Source organism: Protomyctophum bolini, assembly GCF_963924005.1.
Source record: "Protomyctophum bolini genome assembly, chromosome: 11".
Lineage (NCBI taxonomy): Eukaryota > Metazoa > Chordata > Actinopteri > Myctophiformes > Myctophidae > Protomyctophum > Protomyctophum bolini.
Window position 1 is genome coordinate 5866906 of NC_137872.1, and position 18640 is coordinate 5885545.

The 18640-nt window shown below is 43.4% G+C and overlaps 2 protein-coding genes across 4 annotated transcripts; one reads left to right on the forward strand and one right to left on the reverse strand.

Moving 5' to 3' along the window:
• Nucleotides 1-317: 317 nt before the first annotated feature.
• Nucleotides 318-5983, forward strand: LOC308324181 (E3 ubiquitin-protein ligase TRIM65-like). Of its 2 annotated transcripts, XM_080776149.1 has the most exons (9): nucleotides 318-470; nucleotides 540-613; nucleotides 1804-2060; nucleotides 2450-2554; nucleotides 2949-3044; nucleotides 3350-3583; nucleotides 4264-4429; nucleotides 4869-4928; nucleotides 5074-5983. In XM_080776149.1, the coding sequence occupies exons 3-9, from the start codon at nucleotides 1833-1835 to the stop codon at nucleotides 5589-5591; spliced, it is 1407 nt and encodes a 468-aa protein (XP_080632275.1). In that variant the 5' UTR covers nucleotides 318-470; nucleotides 540-613; nucleotides 1804-1832; the 3' UTR covers nucleotides 5592-5983. The 2 variants fall into 2 exon arrangements, with proteins under 2 accessions (XP_080632275.1, XP_080632274.1); XM_080776148.1 differs by having other exon boundaries at nucleotides 318-613.
• A 699-nt stretch (nucleotides 5984-6682) lies between these two features.
• Nucleotides 6683-17529, reverse strand: slc25a19 (solute carrier family 25 member 19). 2 transcript variants are annotated; one of them, XR_013964867.1, is made up of 9 exons: nucleotides 17425-17529; nucleotides 16431-16590; nucleotides 14374-14529; nucleotides 13113-13283; nucleotides 12268-12448; nucleotides 10817-10947; nucleotides 9320-9537; nucleotides 8303-8357; nucleotides 6683-7832 (listed from the first exon to the last, which is right to left on the reverse strand). XR_013964867.1 is itself a non-coding variant. In XM_080775946.1 (7 exons), exons 2-7 carry the CDS (start codon nucleotides 16560-16562, stop codon nucleotides 9358-9360), a joined length of 951 nt encoding a protein of 316 aa, XP_080632072.1. In that variant the 5' UTR covers nucleotides 16563-16590; nucleotides 17425-17529; the 3' UTR covers nucleotides 8729-9357. The 2 variants fall into 2 exon arrangements, 1 of the variants encoding a protein (XP_080632072.1); XM_080775946.1 differs by lacking the exons at nucleotides 6683-7832; nucleotides 8303-8357 and having other exon boundaries at nucleotides 8729-9537.
• Between the last annotated feature and the right edge of the window lie 1111 nt (nucleotides 17530-18640).

Sequence of the window (18640 nt, forward strand, 5' to 3'; positions counted from 1 at the left end):
GTTACAGATCTTTAAAATGAATACCTTTTGAAACGCCTATGGGGAAAAATGAATGGTGCCTCGTCGTTCTCAAATGTTTGCAGCATTGTACAGTGTGTACACTGTACAATGCTGCAAACATAAGTGTACCATTTATTTTCCGACCATCTGTATGAATAATAATAATAATCTTTGTTTGTACACACTCTACTGTCTCTTTAAAACACAGCTGCCTCCTGCAAAGTGCAAACATGCTAGCAAACATGCAGGAAGTCCACTCCCCCTATGGTCCCGCCTCTCTGCCTCTCCCAGTTTTACGAGTTTTCTGCAGAAGAAAACAGACTCAGAGCTGTTGTAACCATACATAATTGTTCTCTCTCCGACTCCCAGTCTCTCTTCACAGTAAACCAGTGGTTTTCAACAGATTTTGAGTTGACCCAGGGACCACCAGTGCCACCCTGACTGATTTGGACCCTGCAGGGACCACCATCCTGACTGATTTGGACCCAGGGACCACCATCCTGACTGATTTTGACCCTGCAGGGAGTGGGACCGACATTCTGACTGATTTTGACCCAGGGACCACCATCCTGACTGATTTGGACCCAGGGACCACCATCCTGACTCCTACCAGGTAGGAGAGATAACAAACAAATGTTGATCAAAATAACAATAGATTTCTTCTAAATTAAGTCATGCAGATTTGAGATTTCTGGGTGGGAAGGAAACCCCTTTTGGTGTTTTACCCCTTCAGGCCGGGGGAAAATAAATCACACCTGTGTGAAGTGAGGGGCACTAATATATTAAAGTCTAACTATCAACAGATAGCAACATGTATTTCAGAAAACTTAGGTATCCTGACCTAAGTTTTCTGAAAAGAAGCGATTTTAGAATCGGTCTCAGGCCAAATGGAACCAAATGGGTGGTCCATTTGGAGTTAAAAATCTATAAAAGGGTCCATTTGGTTACCAACTCTCCATCATTTAGCTGCATGATGAGGACCACCTGGAACTCCCTCAAGGACCACTGGTGGTCCCCGGACCACTGGTTGAGAACCACTGCAGACAGTGTGTGGCAGTTCACCCTGCCACTGAGACTGAAGATAACCAACAGAGTTTGAATTTGCAGAAAATGAGTTTAGTTTGACATTATTTATTGTGCATTTGTTGATTGATAATTGATTGTTGACTTCATTGAAGGGAGCAACTACTGTGGGGTATGGGGAACATGCCAACAGTGGGAGGGTTTGTTTAGAGAACTCTTTAATCATATTATGTAGATCATTTATAATATTATGTGACACTAAAATATGTTATGAATTGTGATGTCTCTGGACATTGGGAATTCACTGGTATACTGGTATGATTGTGGAATCAATTGCACTGGTATGATTGTGGAATCAATCCAGGGTTGGTTTGGTCCATGGGAGGGGCCTAGCCTTTATAAGGAGCACCTGCCACTGCCCGGGCAATCAATGTAGGATTGCACAGGGTGCAGAGCAGACCTAGATAGAGCCAACCTGGCCAGTGGGCTGTATATACTTCTTTTTTTGTATGCCGTTTGTTGGAACGACTCTTTCATGTGAACTCTGCAAGGTGAATAAAAAAACATATTGATTGTTCATCAAAAGACTTGTTTTCAGTACCTTTCACTATTTTTGAGCTGGTTCAGTGCCTTTTTTGGGCCCACACTACCTTCACACTAGGACAAAGTGTGACACAGTGAACTAGAGTGTTCTCAATTGATTCTGTTGTGTGTTTTCTCTCAGTGTGAACGCTGTCTGTCAGTGAAATGGTTCTGATTCTGTTGTGTCTTCTCTCTCAGTGTGAACGTGGTGGCTGTCTGTCAGTGAAATGGCACAGCAACAGGGATGTGATCTGGACCGGGAGCGGTTCTGCTGTTCTGTGTGTCTGGACCTGCTGAAGGTACCAGTGTCTCTACCGTGTGGACACAGCTACTGCAGCAGCTGCATCGGGGCGTACTGGGACCGCTATGACGACACCGGAGTCTACCGCTGTCCCCAGTGCAGAGAGAGCTTCAGTCCCAGGCCCGTTCTGAGGAAGAACACCTTGCTGGCTGAGGTGAGATGATATATGAACCACACATTATTCAACTGGCAGGGGGGGGGGGGGGGGGGGGGGGGGGGTCTGTGGACAAATGCATATTCTTTTGAGAACCACTGGTTTAAACAGATGCTAGGTAAACCTTCATGGTAGTATGCCACTGTGCATTCTTTTTGTCTAATGGATGTCCCTATTCTTGTGGGAAGTGCTTAGATTGTAGGCTACTTTTTTATTTTCAAGTGACGTCATGTTGTAGTTTTCGCTGGTCAACTTTTCACAAACAAAACTGGACTATGAATCGGCCATAACTTTATGAAAGATAAATGTTATAATGTGTTTATCACCATGATATTCGTATGTATTTGTCCTCCGTGAGTGAGCTCTCCTCCTCTTCTCTTTACTTCCAGGTGGTGATGAACCTGAGAGGAACAGAAGCTCAGCACAGTCAGCCGTCTCCTGAACACAAGGGCCATGACGCGGTGTCAGCGGCTGCAGAGAAGGCAGAGAAACAGGTGGGGTGCGCACACTTATCCGACACGCCAAGAGTCTGACATGCGAAAATCACCCATCTGGGTTTGGGGTATAGGGTGTCGGACTAATGACTTATGCCTGGACTCGAAACAGGTAGCGGCACGATTAGGGATGTCCCGATCACGTTTCTTTGCTCCCGATCCGATTCCAATCATTTGATTTTGAGTATCTGCCGATACCGATTTTTCCCGATCCGATATTTATATTTTTATAGACACTTATGCCATATCACGATAGTACAATATCCAAAATCACAGACAATATGATGTGTGGATCCAAACTAAACTGTTCTCTCTCTCCTGATTGGATATAATTGGACATGAAAAAGTCCACAATGTTTACAAACCAAACTGTCTCTCTTCCTGTTTCCTGCAGAAACAGCTGGTGAAAAGTCAGGAGCAACTCCAGCAGAAGATCCAGGAGAAAAAGCAGGAGCTGAATGACCTGAGACAGGTGTTGGAGGACCTGAACGTGAGTGGTCCTCAAAACCTTCTCATGCCAAGGACCCCTAAAATGATATGCAGTTGAAAAATATTTAGTTCAAGCCACCTCCAGAAGCAAAGATTTGAGTTAAAAATGTTTTGCTTTACAAATATATTCATGTATGTGTGTGTGTGTGTGTGTGTGTGTGTGTGTGTGTGTGTGTGTGTGTGTGTGTGTGTGTGTGTGTGTGTGTGTGTGTGTGTGTGTGTGTGTGTGTGTGTGTGTGTGTGTGTGTGTGTGTGTGTGTGTGTGTGTGTGTGTGTGTGTGTGTGTGTGTGCCGCACGCTAAGCAGCGCTCTGCAGAAGCAGCAGTGGAGGCCAGTGACAGGATCTTCAGTGAGATGATGGTCTCTATTGAGAGAAGACGTGGCGAGCTCAAACAACTGATCAGAGATCAGCAGCAGACTGCAGTGGCTCAGACTGAGGCTCTCCTGAGACCACTGGAACAGACCCTGGAGCAGCTGGAGAGGAGACATGCTGAGCTGGAGGAGCTGTCCAACACTGCGGACAGCCTCACTTTCATTCAGGTTCCACACCGGGATCTTTTTTCACACGTTGGTTTTGACTCGTTTAGGACAAATGGGCTTCACATTTCATCCCATTCCGCTACCGCCATGTCATTACATTAAGTTGTAATTTCATTTATTACATTCTAGTATATTAGATGACATGGCATAACATGACATTATGCATGCTGGTAGTTACTACTAATAATAATATAGTTCTAGTATACAGTAGTTGACAGAATAACAATAAGATTAACAATTATCATATAATCGCCTAACCAGAATATCTTTTGATAATCACAATAGTTCTGCATAATTGTTTCCATTTTGAAAAATGTTCACATTTTCCAAAAATAGTAGACCTAAATTATCAGCATGTGAGATTATTTAATATTTTAGCAGTGTACAATTATGAAATAATTGCAATTGTTTGTAATTGTAGATTAGAACATAAATGTAATTCTTTGTAAATGTATATTGTTAATTACTGATTGAACAGTTTGCAGAATTACAGTACATTTCAAGTACAACTCAATATAAAAACTGTTAACTGTGAGTGGATGAGACGCTAAAGCAGTACATACTTGTTTACAATAGGGCCCACCATTTTCAATTCATCGAAACATAAAACACAGGTTACAAGAGCACTTATCTATTGACATTCCATCCCTGTATGAAGTGCTTTACTCGTCTCTCTCCAGAGTTTCCAGTCTCTCTCCAGATCCACTGGATCTCCATCTCCAGTCCCACCCAGTGTGCTCGTCCGTCCTCCGAGGTCCTTCACAGGTGTGACTGATGTCGTGTCTGCTCTGAGAGACCAACTAGACAACATGCTGAAGACAACTTGGCCCCAGATAGCAGAGAGAGGTGACATTTACATTTATGTGTTTGTTTTTCATAGTGAACATGGATGGATGAAGCCAGAAGGCAACTGGAGATGTTTGAACTAGAGCAGACTGATGGTACACAGGTTCCATTTTACTGTCCAATCTGACAAGACAGCAGACTGATGGTACACAGGTTCCATTTTACTGTCCAATCTGACAAGACAGCAGACTGATGGTACACAGGTTCCATTTTACTTTCCAATCTGACAAGACAGCCGTCTTGTCAGATTGGATCGTAAAGTGGAAGAATTAAGCAAGACAATTACTCAAAAGGAGAGATGAGATTTAAATACTATTTAACACTGTTACTGAACAAACACTCTATAGCAATGATTACTATTGAGCTATAATTTTTGACTAAACACTACATTCTTCAGCATGATGTCATGATGACGTTTAGTGTTTTCTTGTGTCTCCAGTGTGTGCAGTTGATGTTTTCCATCCAGCGGAGCCTCAGACCAGAAAGGACTTCTTACGATGTGAGTCCATGTTGATGCTGTTTCTGAAGTTTCACTCTGAAATGTTGTTATTTAAAGCTCTTAGTGAGTTTGATCTGAGAGACAAAACTCTAAACACAACGAGGTTCATGAGATTTGTATGTTTTGTCGTCGTGTGTTCTCACAGATTCCTGTCCTCTGTCTCTGGACATCAACACAGTAAACAAACGTCTCTCCCTGTCAGAGGAGAAGAGGAAGGTGACTTTAACACGACAACAACAACCTTACCCTGCTCATGTAGAGAGATTCACTGAGGCTCAGGTGATGTGTACAGAGGGTCTGTCTGAACGTCGTTACTGGGAAGTAGAGAGGAGTGGTACAGGGGTCGGTATAGCAGTCTGTTATAAAGACACCGGCAAACACACCTGGTTTGGATACGAGGATAAATCTTGGTGTCTACTGTGCGACGGTAAAGAAGCCCTGTTCAGACACAACGGTGTTAGCACTAAAGTGTCAGGGCCTGTCTCCTCCAGGGTGGGGGTGTATCTGGATCACGAGGCAGGCACTCTGTCCTTCTACAGTGTTTCTGACACGATGACCCTCCTCCACACGGTTCGAACCACGTTCACACGACCTCTCTATCCAGGGATAGGGATAAAGCTTTGGAGCAATGGAGTTACAGCAGAGCTGCGTAAGACATGGTAGACATGATGTTATGAATATTAATTATCGAAACTTTGTTTAGATAATCATTTGATTCTCCCTTCTGGATAAAGCATGTGTAAGTTAATCAATCAATCAATCAACCAATAGATTGTGTTCTGCTCATTGCATTTCTTTGCAGATCAATCATTATTTGAGTTCCCCCCCCCACTCGCATGATGCTAATTGGCCCAGTCAACATTTTAATCCAGGCTACGCGGCTGCCATGAGCAACTGCTGTAAATAACAATTCTATAAACGAATTATTTTTATTAGGAGGATCCCCAATTGGCTTTTGCCCTAACAATTAACACAAACATTACATCAAGTCTAACTGTATTCCATCACTATATTCTATGTAATGAATGGAAATAATGTAATAGTACAAAAAATAAAGAAAACCCATGTAAAACTGTATTCCTCTGGTTCCATTTGTATCTTAACCTTTTCTTGAAAGGCGAGTGTTTGTATTTTATGCAAATACGAAATGAGATAATGTAGACGGTAGATTGGTCTAGGTGCTACGTACTAGATAACCGGAACCAAATGGACCTGTACAGGTCCATTTGTACACTCTCAGAGTTACAGACCTGTAGAGGTCCATTTGTACACTCTCAGAGTTACAGACCTGTAGAGGTCCATTTGTACACTCTCAGAGTTACGGACCTGTAAGGTCCATTTGTACACTCTCAGAGTTACGGACCTGTACAGGTCCATTTGTACACTCTCAGAGTTACGGACCTGTACAGGTCCATTTGTCCCCACACATCTCATAGTTGCCATTGACAATGAAAGGAGAAATTAGGTCATATGTACCTCAAATATGACAAATTGGTGGCAACATAAACATTAAATGCCATCGACAATGAAGGGAGCATTTATGTCATAGCCTATGTAGACAAGCAAATCGGCTAACCAATCACATAAATGGATGATAAGAGCGCCCCTCACTTCACACGGGTGTGATTTCATTTTTTGTTTTTTACAGTAAAGACGCTTCTAGAAATGTGTAAATATATGTAAATGTACCTGCAGCTTTGCATGCCTATTCATTCTTGAAAGTATTTTGTAAGTCTGTTGTAAATTACATAAACAACTTTATTTTAAAAATAACAGCATGAGAAGAACATCCTTTTAGTATAGACACATCAGGATTGTCACTTGTGACACCGAATTATGTTTTAAACGAGTAGTTAAATCTTTAGTTACAGTGCAATAAGGCCAGTGGTTCCCAAAATGGGGGTCAGCTTAACATGTCGATGTGTATACAAATGTGCACATTTCTAAAGGGACAATTTGTTACACCAAAATAGCACGGCACTTGATATTCAATGCTGACTGTTTTATCGTGAAAATGTGGCGTAAATTTGGAATACATATCGGTACTCTTTTAGAGCTAATTTGCTTCTGGGGTGTCCTTGGAACTACATATTTTCAGATGGGGGTCGGCAGCCAATTACATATAATTCTAGGGGTCCTTGACATGAAATAGTTTGAGCACACTGACACATATGTTTTTCAGAAAACTGTCACGATTTCGAAGAGATTTTGTAGAATCGAGCTCAGGTCTAAATGGGTTTTAAGATAGGCCAGGTGTGAATACAGTACGATCTGCTCTGGAACCAAGAAGTGCTATCCTGTGTCCACACATAATCACACAATAAATATAACCTTTACAATAAGAGATATGTTCTATGCACCAAAAAAAAGCAATAACACAACCCTCAAATGCATTATTATACAGCATGTTTCCCTGCATAAAAAAATAAATGTTGAGAAAAGAGCAATCCCACCACATTTTTATGCAATTTAGCATTTTTACATTCTATATCACAATATTGTTGCTGTCGGGGGGGGAGTTTGGAAGCGCTCGTTGTAAATCACTCAGCGGTCCTGCATGCGTACCACCCGTTTCTAAATGTCACAGAATGCAGGAGGCAGCAGGACACAAGCGCTTCCAAACTCTGAAAACGTATCATCTGCACAGAACTTCTTGACAGAAAGTAAGTCCTAACATATTGTCTATGGTGGATTTTTATTTAAAAAAAAATTGCAGGTAGAAAGAGCATAATTCAAGCTTTCTGTACAGCTGCGATGTTGATGAGTTTAACGTAATTTCATTTATTTTAGTGGATGTACCGGTATGCATTCTTTTTGTTTTTGTTGCCACTCACTCAGTAGGCGTTCCCGCATAACGTCCAGGTATGATGATGTCACGTGCATTATGGCCTCTACCAGCGTAATCTAGTATAAAAGACAGATAAGACTAGATAAAACACTATAGCGTTGACTCCATTCATTGTAACAATGGCATGGGTGCTCATTCTATCTCAATGGGATAGTTCCAATGTTTGGAACTATATATCTGGCCTCTACATACCTTTAATTGGTTCAATATTTGTAAAACTCACAGACAGACTCGACCACTTTCACAAAAGTGTTGTGAGCTTGTACATAAGACTAGTTTTACTACCTCTGTGCGACGCCGTCACATGACTGCATTCATTTACTAAAGAGAAAACACTAAAATAACTGTATACGTTGAAACATGGAGATGAGGTTTATGCCCGACAGCAACGATATTTAACCCTGAACAGGAGTCAACAGTAACGGCCCCCGACTCTCCCTTTATCCAAACACCACACGAGTGCATCACCATCACCTTAAAATAATATGATTTCAGTAGGATTCAAGTATCATCACAAATGATATACCTTAGAAACGACAGGCCATATGTTTGGAGTAGGACGGGGTACATGGCAGATGAACCTTTAAAGAGACACTGTTTTAGGTATTAAAAATAAAATGCTGCACAATTAGACGATGAGGTACACAAAAGTATGTTACTATGGAAGAGAACCTGACAACCTTTTTAAACATCAATAACAATATACTGTATCTACCACTGAGGTATAGTTATTCATAACAAGCAGCTCAGGAAGCAGAGCTGCCGCTGGGGGGGGGGGGGGGGGGGGATTGGAAGGTTCCCGGTTCGATTCCCTGGCTCTTCCTGCCCGGGTCAGTGTCCTTGAGCAAGGCACTGCACCCCTAACTGGCTCTGACTGATGAGCCTATGCCGTCTGCAGTGTGTGAACTGAATGTGTGTGTGATGGGTGTGTGAATGTGTGCGTCAGGTGTGTGTGTGTGTGTGTGTGTGTGTGTGTGTGTGTGTGTGTGTGTGTGTGTGTGTGTGTGTGTGTGTGCGTGAATGTGTGTGTGTACGTGCGTGCGTTTTGGAGAAAGTGCAGGCGCCATATAAATACACCATTCACCAAATAAAGTTGAAAATATAAAAAGAAGCTGTGTAGATATACCGGAGGCACTAGTGCCAACATGATGATAATATGTAATATGTATATTTGACCACTTTCTATGTATGTGTAAACAAATATAACAGAAAGGAAAAATGAAGTCTTATGACGTTGTTGGCCCAGGGAAGTGTGTAAGGGTCCGCGTCCACAGATACATGTGTTTTCTGAGCTGCCAAAGTCTTCCTGCTATTTATTTCTATGGTAAAGTCTTTCTGTCATGCATTTCTATGGTAAAGTCTTTCTCCCATGTATCTCTATGGTAAAGTATTTCTGTCATGTATTTCTATGGTAAAGTCTTTCTCCCATGTATTTCTATGGTAAAGTATTTCTGTCATGTATTTCTATGGTAAAGTCTTTCTCCCATGTATTTCTATGGTACAGTATTTCTCCCATGTATTACTCTGAAAAATGTCTATGTACCTTCTACTTTTTCGTGAAAAACCCTGAGTCCGTTTAGCTCAGCGGCTCCCCTTGAGGCCTTGCATGGAGTTGAGGAAGAGCTCGTAGCAGAAGAAGGTGAGGCCGGTGGACATGGCGGCTTTCAGCAGGCTGGGCGACAGACCTTTGAAGAACCCTGGCAGGCCTTCGTCTCTGGCGATCTGCAGGCCGCAGTCCACAAAGTTTCTGTAGCTGCGCACCTGCATGTGGGGAAAAACACACACATGGAAACGATACACTGTCACTCACAGGTGCGTGACAGAGTGTCTATTTGTACGTCTCTAATTGTTTTGATGAATTGAACAAAGTGTAATGCTTAATTGGGTCGTCCACTCACAGTTAACAGTCTTTGTATTGAGTTTGTGCTTGAAATGTACTGTAATTCTGCAAACTGTTAATAAATATTTCAATCAATCAATCAATCAATGAACACGCTGGTCCGTTGACTATCATTGCACACGTTCATGATGACACGTGAACGCCGTTTCATACGTGAGCGCACGTGAACGTGTGCAATGATAGTCAACGGCAGCGTGTTCGTGTGTTTGGGTCCAATCCATCCCAGAATGCAGGAGGAGTGAAATCGCCTCATGTGCTTTTGAGCAACTTAATGCAAGTGGATGGGAGGAGAAATCCGGTGCCGTGTCTAACTTTAACATCTCTGGAAGAAAGCCTATGGTTCCTTATTGAAGCAAGGGTGAGGAACCGGTCTTGCTGTGTCCGTCTTTGACTTCTATTCAAGTTTTGTTTATTCTCAAAATTACACTGAGTAATCAAACTCATTTTCAGTGTCGTCGAGTAATACAATACAATACAATATCATTATAGAAGGGAAAAAAAACATCACGGTACCAGGACACTGACACAAACCATGCTAACAGAACACCACTTTCCACTTATTATTGCAACGTTTGCACGACAAACATCGTGGCATCTTTCCATGGGGCGGTGTTGGAGCATCACTTCATAAGTGAAGTTATAGTCATTGTAAAGGTCACAAATCAACGATAAAAATGACATAAAATACCATTTGGTATTATTGAAGGAGAAATATTCGACCGCAGTTACGTTTACAAACATTTTGTGAGGGGCTTAGTTGGGGCTAGTTCGTGTGTGTGGGGTCTCCTTTAAAAAATCACAGACTCGGTTGTCTGTTGTAAATACTGTACAACTGTTCAGTTCTGTCATTTTCTTTTGCATTAATCCCTGAATACATTGACATGATACTCAGTGAAAACATGTGCAGTGGACGGACCAGAGGCATACCACCCTACCTGTCCAAAGTGAACTCAGGACCAGAGGCATACCACCCTACCTGTCCAAAGTGAACTCAGGACCAGAGGCATACCACCCTACCTGTCCAAAGTGAACTCAGGACCAGAGGCATACCACCCTACCTGTCCAAAGTGAACTCAGGACCAGAGGCATACCACCCTACCTGTCCAAAGTGAACTCAGGACCAGAGGCATACCACCCTACCTGTCCAAAGTGAACTCTGGCCTCCTCGAAGCCGCCCACCTGCAGCCTCTTCTTGAAGAGGTCGAAGGGGTAGGTGACTGTCTTGCTGAGGACCCCAGCACCGCTGCCACATAACAGACTGCCCAGGCCACCTGGGAGAGAGACCGCCAAGAAAACACATGATCATTTATCTGGCTAACTGTCATTTTCTGCAGCCGAAACACTCATCCACGCCATCATCACATCCCGCCTTGATTATTGCAACATTATCCTCTACGGCACCACCTCCAAAGTTCTCAATAAACTGCAATATGTCCAGAATTCAGCTGCCCGTCTGCTCACCGGTACCCGTTCCAGAGACCATATTACACCAGTCCTCCGTGACCTTCACTGGCTAACCAAAAAATCCACTTAAAAAAAACCCTGACCACCTACAAAGCACTAAATAACCTGGCTCCCCCATACCTCTGTGACCTCCTCAAACGTCATGTCCCTACTCGCTCCCTCAGGTCTGGTGATGCAAACCTCCTCGACGTCCCCAAAACCAAACTCCGTACGTGGGGGGACAGAGCTTTCGCCTTTGCTGCCCCAACCCTGTGGAATGCCCTCCCTAAGGCACTCAGAGATGCCCCCACCCTTCAAACTTTCAAAACCACCCTCAAGACCCACCTCTTCAAAATTGCCTTCCCTAGCAAACCCTTTTCACTGTCTTTTAATGTTCTTTAGCTTTTAGTGTTTCTTTTTCCTTTTTTAGAATAAAGTTGTTTTTATTTGTTGTTACCTCTGTAAAGCCCCCCCACATGTAAAGCGTCTTTGGGTACTCCGAAAAGCGCTATATAAGTTTGAGATATTATTATTGCTACAGTCATGACCTGAAGTCAGCTTGTGTGGTACCTGGCCTTGCTACAGTCATGTGAGTAACCGATCTCAAACCTTCACCCTAACCCTAACCTCCCACGGGGGGCAGCACACCGAAACCTAACCGTAACCCTCTCCCAACCCTTAATGCACCCCTCACCAACCTTAATTCGGTCGTCTTAACGCACCCCACACCAACCTTATGTGTAAACAATGACTAGTCTAACCCATTCTGAACGGGAACCCATTTTGGTGTTGGCGTCATGTTATGCTTTAGCTATTGAAAAATAGCAGATCTACAAGCTCATAGCGCGCCACCGAGTGGCGCGCTATGAGCTTGTAGGTCTGCTATTTTTGAAGAATCGAAGAACGACTGACATTTTTAGAATCTGATCTCAGGTCAGAATGGGTTAATCAGACCAGTGTGTGTCCAGTGGAAACCTCGTATGAATCTGATCTCAGGTCAGAATGGGTTAATGCACCCCTCACCAACCTTAATTCGGTCGTCTTAACGCACCCCACACCAACCTTATGTGTAAACAATGACTAGTCTAAACTAAGTATGCACCCCAATGTAATCAGCAGGACACAATGGGTATGTGTACTGTGCTGACCTTTGGAGTTCCCTGTGCTGATCAGCGGGGCCAACAGCTGCTTGAACACGTTGTAGAAGAAGAACTGGAGGCCGGCGTAGGGAAACACCGCCACCAGCGTTGGGACCAGACCACGGTAGAATCCCAACACTCCCCCCGTGTGGTACATGCTGGACACTGCATGTCTCAGGTTCCTGTACACCTGGAAATTAGCATCATGATTAATACAGGCAAAATAAAATCGATTCATGGATTAATCGCGATGCGGACATTGACAATTATGAATCTATTCATAATTAGTTTTTGTATGTTGGCACAAAATTCATATGTCTTGTTTAAAGAAAGCTGCTTAAGTAATGAAAGATAAGGGAAGTAAATTAATTTGCTATGGATCATTATAAAGCTCTTTGTTTATTAGTCAACGTATTGGAGGTTGAGATGCATCGGTAATCGATTTATAATCAAATCGTAGCGCTCTGAATCGGAATCGAATCGTCAGGTACATGGAGATTTAAGCCCCTAATGATCGTGACAGCCCTACTGGTGCTATAGGTGTAGCGTGTTATTTGCGTGTACCTTGGGCTCTCCCTGGGCCGCGAGGCGTGTGCGTAGCATGTGTTGGTGGTGTTAGCTGTAGCGTGTTATTTGCGTGTACCTTGGGTTCTCCCTGGGCCGCGAGGCGTGTGTGTTGGTGTTAGCTGTAGCGTGTTATTTGCGTGTACCTTGGGCTCTCCCTGGGCCGTGAGGCGTGTGCGTAGCATGTGTTGGTGGTGTTAGCTGTAGCGTGTTATTTGCATGTACCTTGGGCTCTCCCTGGGCCACGAGGCGTCTGTTGGTGTTAGCTGTAGCGTGTTATTTGCGTGTACCTTGGGCTCTCCCTGGGCCGCGAGGCGTGTGCGTAGCGTGTCCAGCGGCTGGCAGGCCACCGTGGCCGAGCAGGCGGAGAGACCGCCGCACAGGAAGTGAGCCGCCGGCGTCCGGCTGTCGAACGGCGTCGCCTTGTGGACGAGCTTGGTGAGGCGCTCGAAGCTGACGAACTGCAAGGCAAACATACTCAAGAGATTAACCCATTTAGACCTGAGGCCGATTCTACAAATGTCTTCTAAATCCTGATAGTTTTCTTGAAAAACCCATGTTTCTATGTCAGTCGTTCAGTCTCATACATTTTCATGTCAAGGACCCCCAAAAATGTATGTAATTGGCTTGGCTGCCGACCATATCTGAAAATATGTTGTTCCAGTGACACCTCAGAAGCAAAGATTTGAGTTAAAAACGTTTGCTCTGAAAAAAACAATATATATATAATATATATATTCAAAGATTTGCTATACATTTTCACGATTTAAAAAAAATAGCAGACCTACAAGCTCATAGCGCGGCACTCGGTGCCGCGCTACAGATGTCTGACTTCTAATATCCGACTATGGCTCACTGGGCCTAGTTCAAGGTTGTCTTTATTTGTCTCCCTTAGGAGACATTTGTCTTGGAGACAGAGAGTCACAGCTGCATACAAATAACATATACACATTCACAGAAAGAAAAGAGATCATCAACAACAAATGAACACAATTATGTAGAATGATGATGTTTTGGTATTATCTGTTAGGTTCTACATACAGCCGGTGCCACATGCAGTGGGACAAATCACAGACTGAGGCTTTATAACCTTTGCTTTTTACTAGCTGATCTACAAGCTCACAATGCCCGTTGTAAGCTTGTACAGTAGATCTGCCATATCTGCTTTTTTTTCCTTCTTTCAACATGGAAACGATTCAGACGATTCCAACAAAAATAATTGCGATTAGAAGATTACGTAACAATGGTGACAACGTACTCTACTAGTAGTTTGATTCATTCTAATACAATCGAATCGAATCAGTGTGTCTGTGCGTGTGTGTGTGTGTACGTGCGTGCGTGCATCTGCACAGCTCCAAAGCACACAGACAGCAGCTGAGCGGGCACGTGGCCCTCTTCAGTGTGTGTGTGTGTGTGTGTGTGTGCGTGTGCGCAGTTTGTGTGTGTGTGTGTGTGTGTACCTGCACAGCTCCAAAGCACACAGACAGCAGATGTGCAGGGACATGGCCAGTTTGTGTGTGTGTGTGTGTGTGTGTGTGTGTGTGTGTGTACCTGCACAGCTCCAAAGCACACAGACAGCAGCTGCGCAGGGACGTGTCCCTTCCAGAAGGCAGACGGTCCCTCTTCTCGCAGGATGCAGCGCCACGCTTGGAACAAACCCCGGTATTTACCCTCTGAACTCCGAGACGACACTCTCTCGATCTGCAACTGTGGATCAACATACAGTAGATAGACAGAAGATGTTGTTCCGATACCGATACCAGTGACGGGAGAGTATCGGAGAGTATGTCAGTCGAATACCGGAATACTCGACCCGCCGAGTCTTCTTCATCTTTGGCGAGATTTCTTCCCCTTTCGGCGACTCTTCGTCACTTTGTGACGAAGAGTCGCAGAAAGGGGAAGAAATCTCGCCACTGGAGCGCGCATCTAGCATGATGATCATGCACGCTGACAGACAGCAGATCAATAAAAGCATGCAAAAGCATTCAGCTTTCACAAGTGTGCCCATATAGAGAAGGAAAATAATTAAGAATTCGGTGGCATTTCACATTGCAAAAGAAAAAGTATTTGAAATTTAATTTAATTACATATTTCCATTTTGCACCAATATTATAGGCCTACTGCCAGGTCTTAATACAGTGTTCCTTTTTACAAATACATTATGCACATTAACAAGGTTGATCACAAAGTTAGTGTTTTATAGGCTACTTTGATGGGAATGAGATTAACCCATTCTGACCTGAGATCAGATTCATACGAGGTTTCCACTGGACACACACTGGTCTGATTAACCCATTCTGACCTGAGATCAGATTCTAAAAAATGTCAGTCGTTCTTCGATTTTTCAAAAATAGCAGACCTACAAGCTCGTAGCGCGCCACTCGGTGGCGCGCTATGAGCTTGTAGATCTGCTATTTTTCAATAGCTAAAGCATAACATGATGCTAAACACCAAAATGGGTTCCCGGTCAGAATGGGTTAAGAACACCTGCCTGCATTGGTGCTGTGCGAACAGTGAATGATTATATAGTTTCTTACCTCGTGGCTCGTGCCATGGTTTGAAGAAAGAATAATTAAATAAATCCAATAAATATAATCCAAGGTTTGTTTGTCTGGAGAATGGAGATCCAACACTATGTCATATTATTAAAGTAAGTAAAGAAGAGTCATTGTGCTGCAGAGTGAGAAGCTAATCCGCTCTGATAATTGATCTGACCTATATATATTTGCGCAACTGACTGCAGGCATGAGGTAGCCGAGTATTTATACTTATTTGGCAGCACCTGCAATTCAGTAACCTATACACATTTCAAAAGGCTTTCATATGCTATTAATATTTTTTCTAATAAGGTTTGTCCTTATAGATAGAATTGTGATGATTTTTGTATAGTTTTGGATATTAACAAATTAATTATTAAAGCACAGGGCCTCGCATTTCTCCCAGGCAGCTATGATTGCGAGCCATGCGTGCGCCTCGCATGCAAGCACTGTCTTGCTGCTGTCATAAAGGGGAAAGCAAGTAGTGTAGTGTACACTTCCATTTGTATGTGTGTAGAAAACTCGCCAGAATGTGAAGAAGAGTCGTACCGCAGTCGTCTTAACATTCTGGCGAGTTTTCTACACGTTTTGCAGAGTTGTCAAGATAACTCGGCAAAAAGGGTAAATGTGGCGAGTATTCTTGTTACCTGTCAGTCTATATGCCGTTCCGATACCACGATAATTGAACACATGATAATATTTGATCTTGTAGTACACATTCACACCCACATTCATACACCGATGGCAGAGGAAACCATGCAAGGCACCAACCTGCACATCAGGAGCAATTAGTGGTTGAGAGTCTTGCTCAAGAACACTTTGACACTAGCCTCGGTAACCCAGACGTCTAGATTCTCCTGGCGGATCCTGCCGGGAGCTGCCTAATGCCATAGAAAACATAGGTGGACCCCAGGCTACTTTGACACTAACTCTGGGGGAGCCCACAGGGATCGAACCGGGAACCTCACGGTTCCCATCCGGCCGCCTCTAACGGCCGCTCTACCTCCCGGAGCCACTCCACTGCCGCCACTCAGCAGTAGCATATACTGCCGTTATTAATTATCTTCTCACCTGGAATCTGATTTTCAGGACATCCATGGGGCTGACCAGGGCTCGGGTGACCATGCCAGCAGCGGACCCAGCCAGGGCTGCCTCCTCTGGGCTGGGAGAGGCAGCCTGGGCCCCTGGGTCGTAGCCCACCATCCCTCCTCCACAGCCTCAGCACTCAATACTGAGAGAGATCATCAGAGTCATGATAAATGTCTGCTTTATTCATCAAATGGTATTTTTAGATGATGTTAGCTGACTAACTGATATATTTGATTGGATTTTGTATTCACAGTATCAGTATGTAGAATTTTCAGAAACATTTCAAATGAAAGCACAAGTCAATACACAAAAACTGCTACGATCGAGGATGAAACCATAAAAAGCAGACTTAAACTTTACATCAGGGTCCTCCATGTTCAATTCATGAGGAAACCGATGTCACTTGTTTTACTACATCAACTTTAATAAACAGCTCCATTTGGAAATAATGTATCATTTTACTTGTAGGATGAGTGCATCATTCAATTGATTGATTTATTGTTTGAAGTATTTATTAACTTAACAGTTTGGAGAATTACAGTACATTTCAAGCACAACTCCTAACCCTAATAAATACATTGTTTACAATAGGGTCCACCATGTTCAATTCATCAGAACATTAAGTTTAGAGACGTACTGATATACACTTCTATATAGCCAAAAACAGGAAATCATCATACAGTGAGGGGAAAAGGGGTGTTTGAGGGAGTCAGAATTTACGGTTCCCTGGCATAATTATGTCTCTTCAAATGGGGGTCCGCGGGATAATTAGTGTCGATGTGGGGGTCCTTGACATGAAAAGGTTTGGGAGCCAGCTGTGTTTAGGACACAGATGACAGCCAGGAGCACCTTGACTTGACTGCAATGCTAAGCTAAAGCTAACAACAACAGAAGCTTTATTATTAAAAGCACACATGTAACGTCTATAGGCAGAATGCCTGTGTTATTAATATTAACGTGCAGTCCACTGACCTACCTTGTTGTGAGAACACCACATGAAGAGGAGAAAGGAAGGAACGAATGAAGGTGAAATGAATCCTCAGTCAGACACAGCTGTTGTGTTCTCTGTCAGCCTCTGTGCTTCTCTCTCTGTGTGAGGATGGTGGCGAGTTTAGAGGTGCTTTACCGCCACCCAGTGGACTAGAAGTGCAAAAGCAACAGGAGATTAGTATGCTGGAAAAACTATTAGCCCTAGAACAATTGGTTCCCACAGTGGGATCCGGGGACCCCCAGGGGTCCTTGAGGGAGTTCCAGGGGGTCCCCAGCTAAATGATAGTTTGGAACCAAATTGACCCTTATGGATCTGTAACTCTGAGAGTGTACAAATGGAACCAAATGGACCCAAATTGGGGTCCCAGAGATAGAAATGCCATTAAATGGGGGGTCTGTGTAGAGTGTAGACTAATATGCATGTCAAACTGTGGGTCCTGGAAATTTAACGGCTTGAGAATCACTAATATTCCCAGGTTTAGTGATGGTGTGACAAAAGTTGGATTTAGTGTTCTAGAACAGGTTCTGAACAGTTCAGGTCTATTCATACTCCACTTTTAGTTGATGATGGTGACCCGCACCGTTTCGGTGGTTAGTAAAAACAGAGAGATGTGTTGGGGTGAGCTAGTATGAATAGGCCTTTGGCCGGGTTAGTTCAAATATTTTTAATGTTTTGGGGGGCTCATTCATAGTCTGGATTTTCGGTGGTGGGGTGACCACTACTTGTAGATCTGCTATTTTAACTATATTTCTATATGTATTTGATGTATTAGCCTACACTACACATGTTGTAGTTTACCTTACTGTGACAATGTGTGCAAAAGTACACCAGCCAAAGTACACACCAGCGCCTTCATTTTCTCCGAAGGCTCAGACTTTTTGGTGTAAGTATAGAAACGTAATGTTGATCTTCTATAGAGCTAGTATAGAGTCAATTCTAAGGTATGGTATCACCAGTTGGTTTGGAAACCTAACTGTAAAATACAAATCTGAGATCCTTAGATTAGCCAAAATGGCAGGGAAGATCATGGATATATGTCTACACCTCCGATCGGTCATCTTTGAGCAGGCCACCATTGGACAGGTTAAGAAAATTGTGTCTGACTCCTCCCTACCCTGAGTATCGGCTAATGCCATCAGGTAGGAGGTACGAGGTCCATGCGTGCAAGTATAATAGGTACAAGCATTCCTTCAATCACACT

Excerpts from the sequence above, each read along its gene's own strand:
- LOC308324181 (XM_080776148.1), top strand. The coding sequence starts at position 1,833 with ATGGCACAGCAACAGGGATGTGATCTGGACCGGGAGCGGTTCTGCTGT. Across the intron at positions 3,045-3,349 it reads AGGTGTTGGAGGACCTGAAC|CGCTCTGCAGAAGCAGCAGT; the intron begins GTGAGTGGTCCT and ends CACGCTAAGCAG. Across the intron at positions 4,430-4,868 it reads GCCCCAGATAGCAGAGAGAG|TGTGTGCAGTTGATGTTTTC; the intron begins GTGACATTTACA and ends TTGTGTCTCCAG.
- slc25a19 (XM_080775946.1), bottom strand. The coding sequence starts at position 16,562 with ATGGTGGGCTACGACCCAGGGGCCCAGGCTGCCTCTCCCAGCCCAGAG. Across the intron at positions 14,530-16,430 it reads TCCTGAAAATCAGATTCCAG|TTGCAGATCGAGAGAGTGTC; the intron begins GTGAGAAGATAA and ends GTTGATCCACAG. Across the intron at positions 10,948-12,267 it reads CAGCACAGGGAACTCCAAAG|GTGGCCTGGGCAGTCTGTTA; the intron begins GTCAGCACAGTA and ends TCTCTCTCCCAG.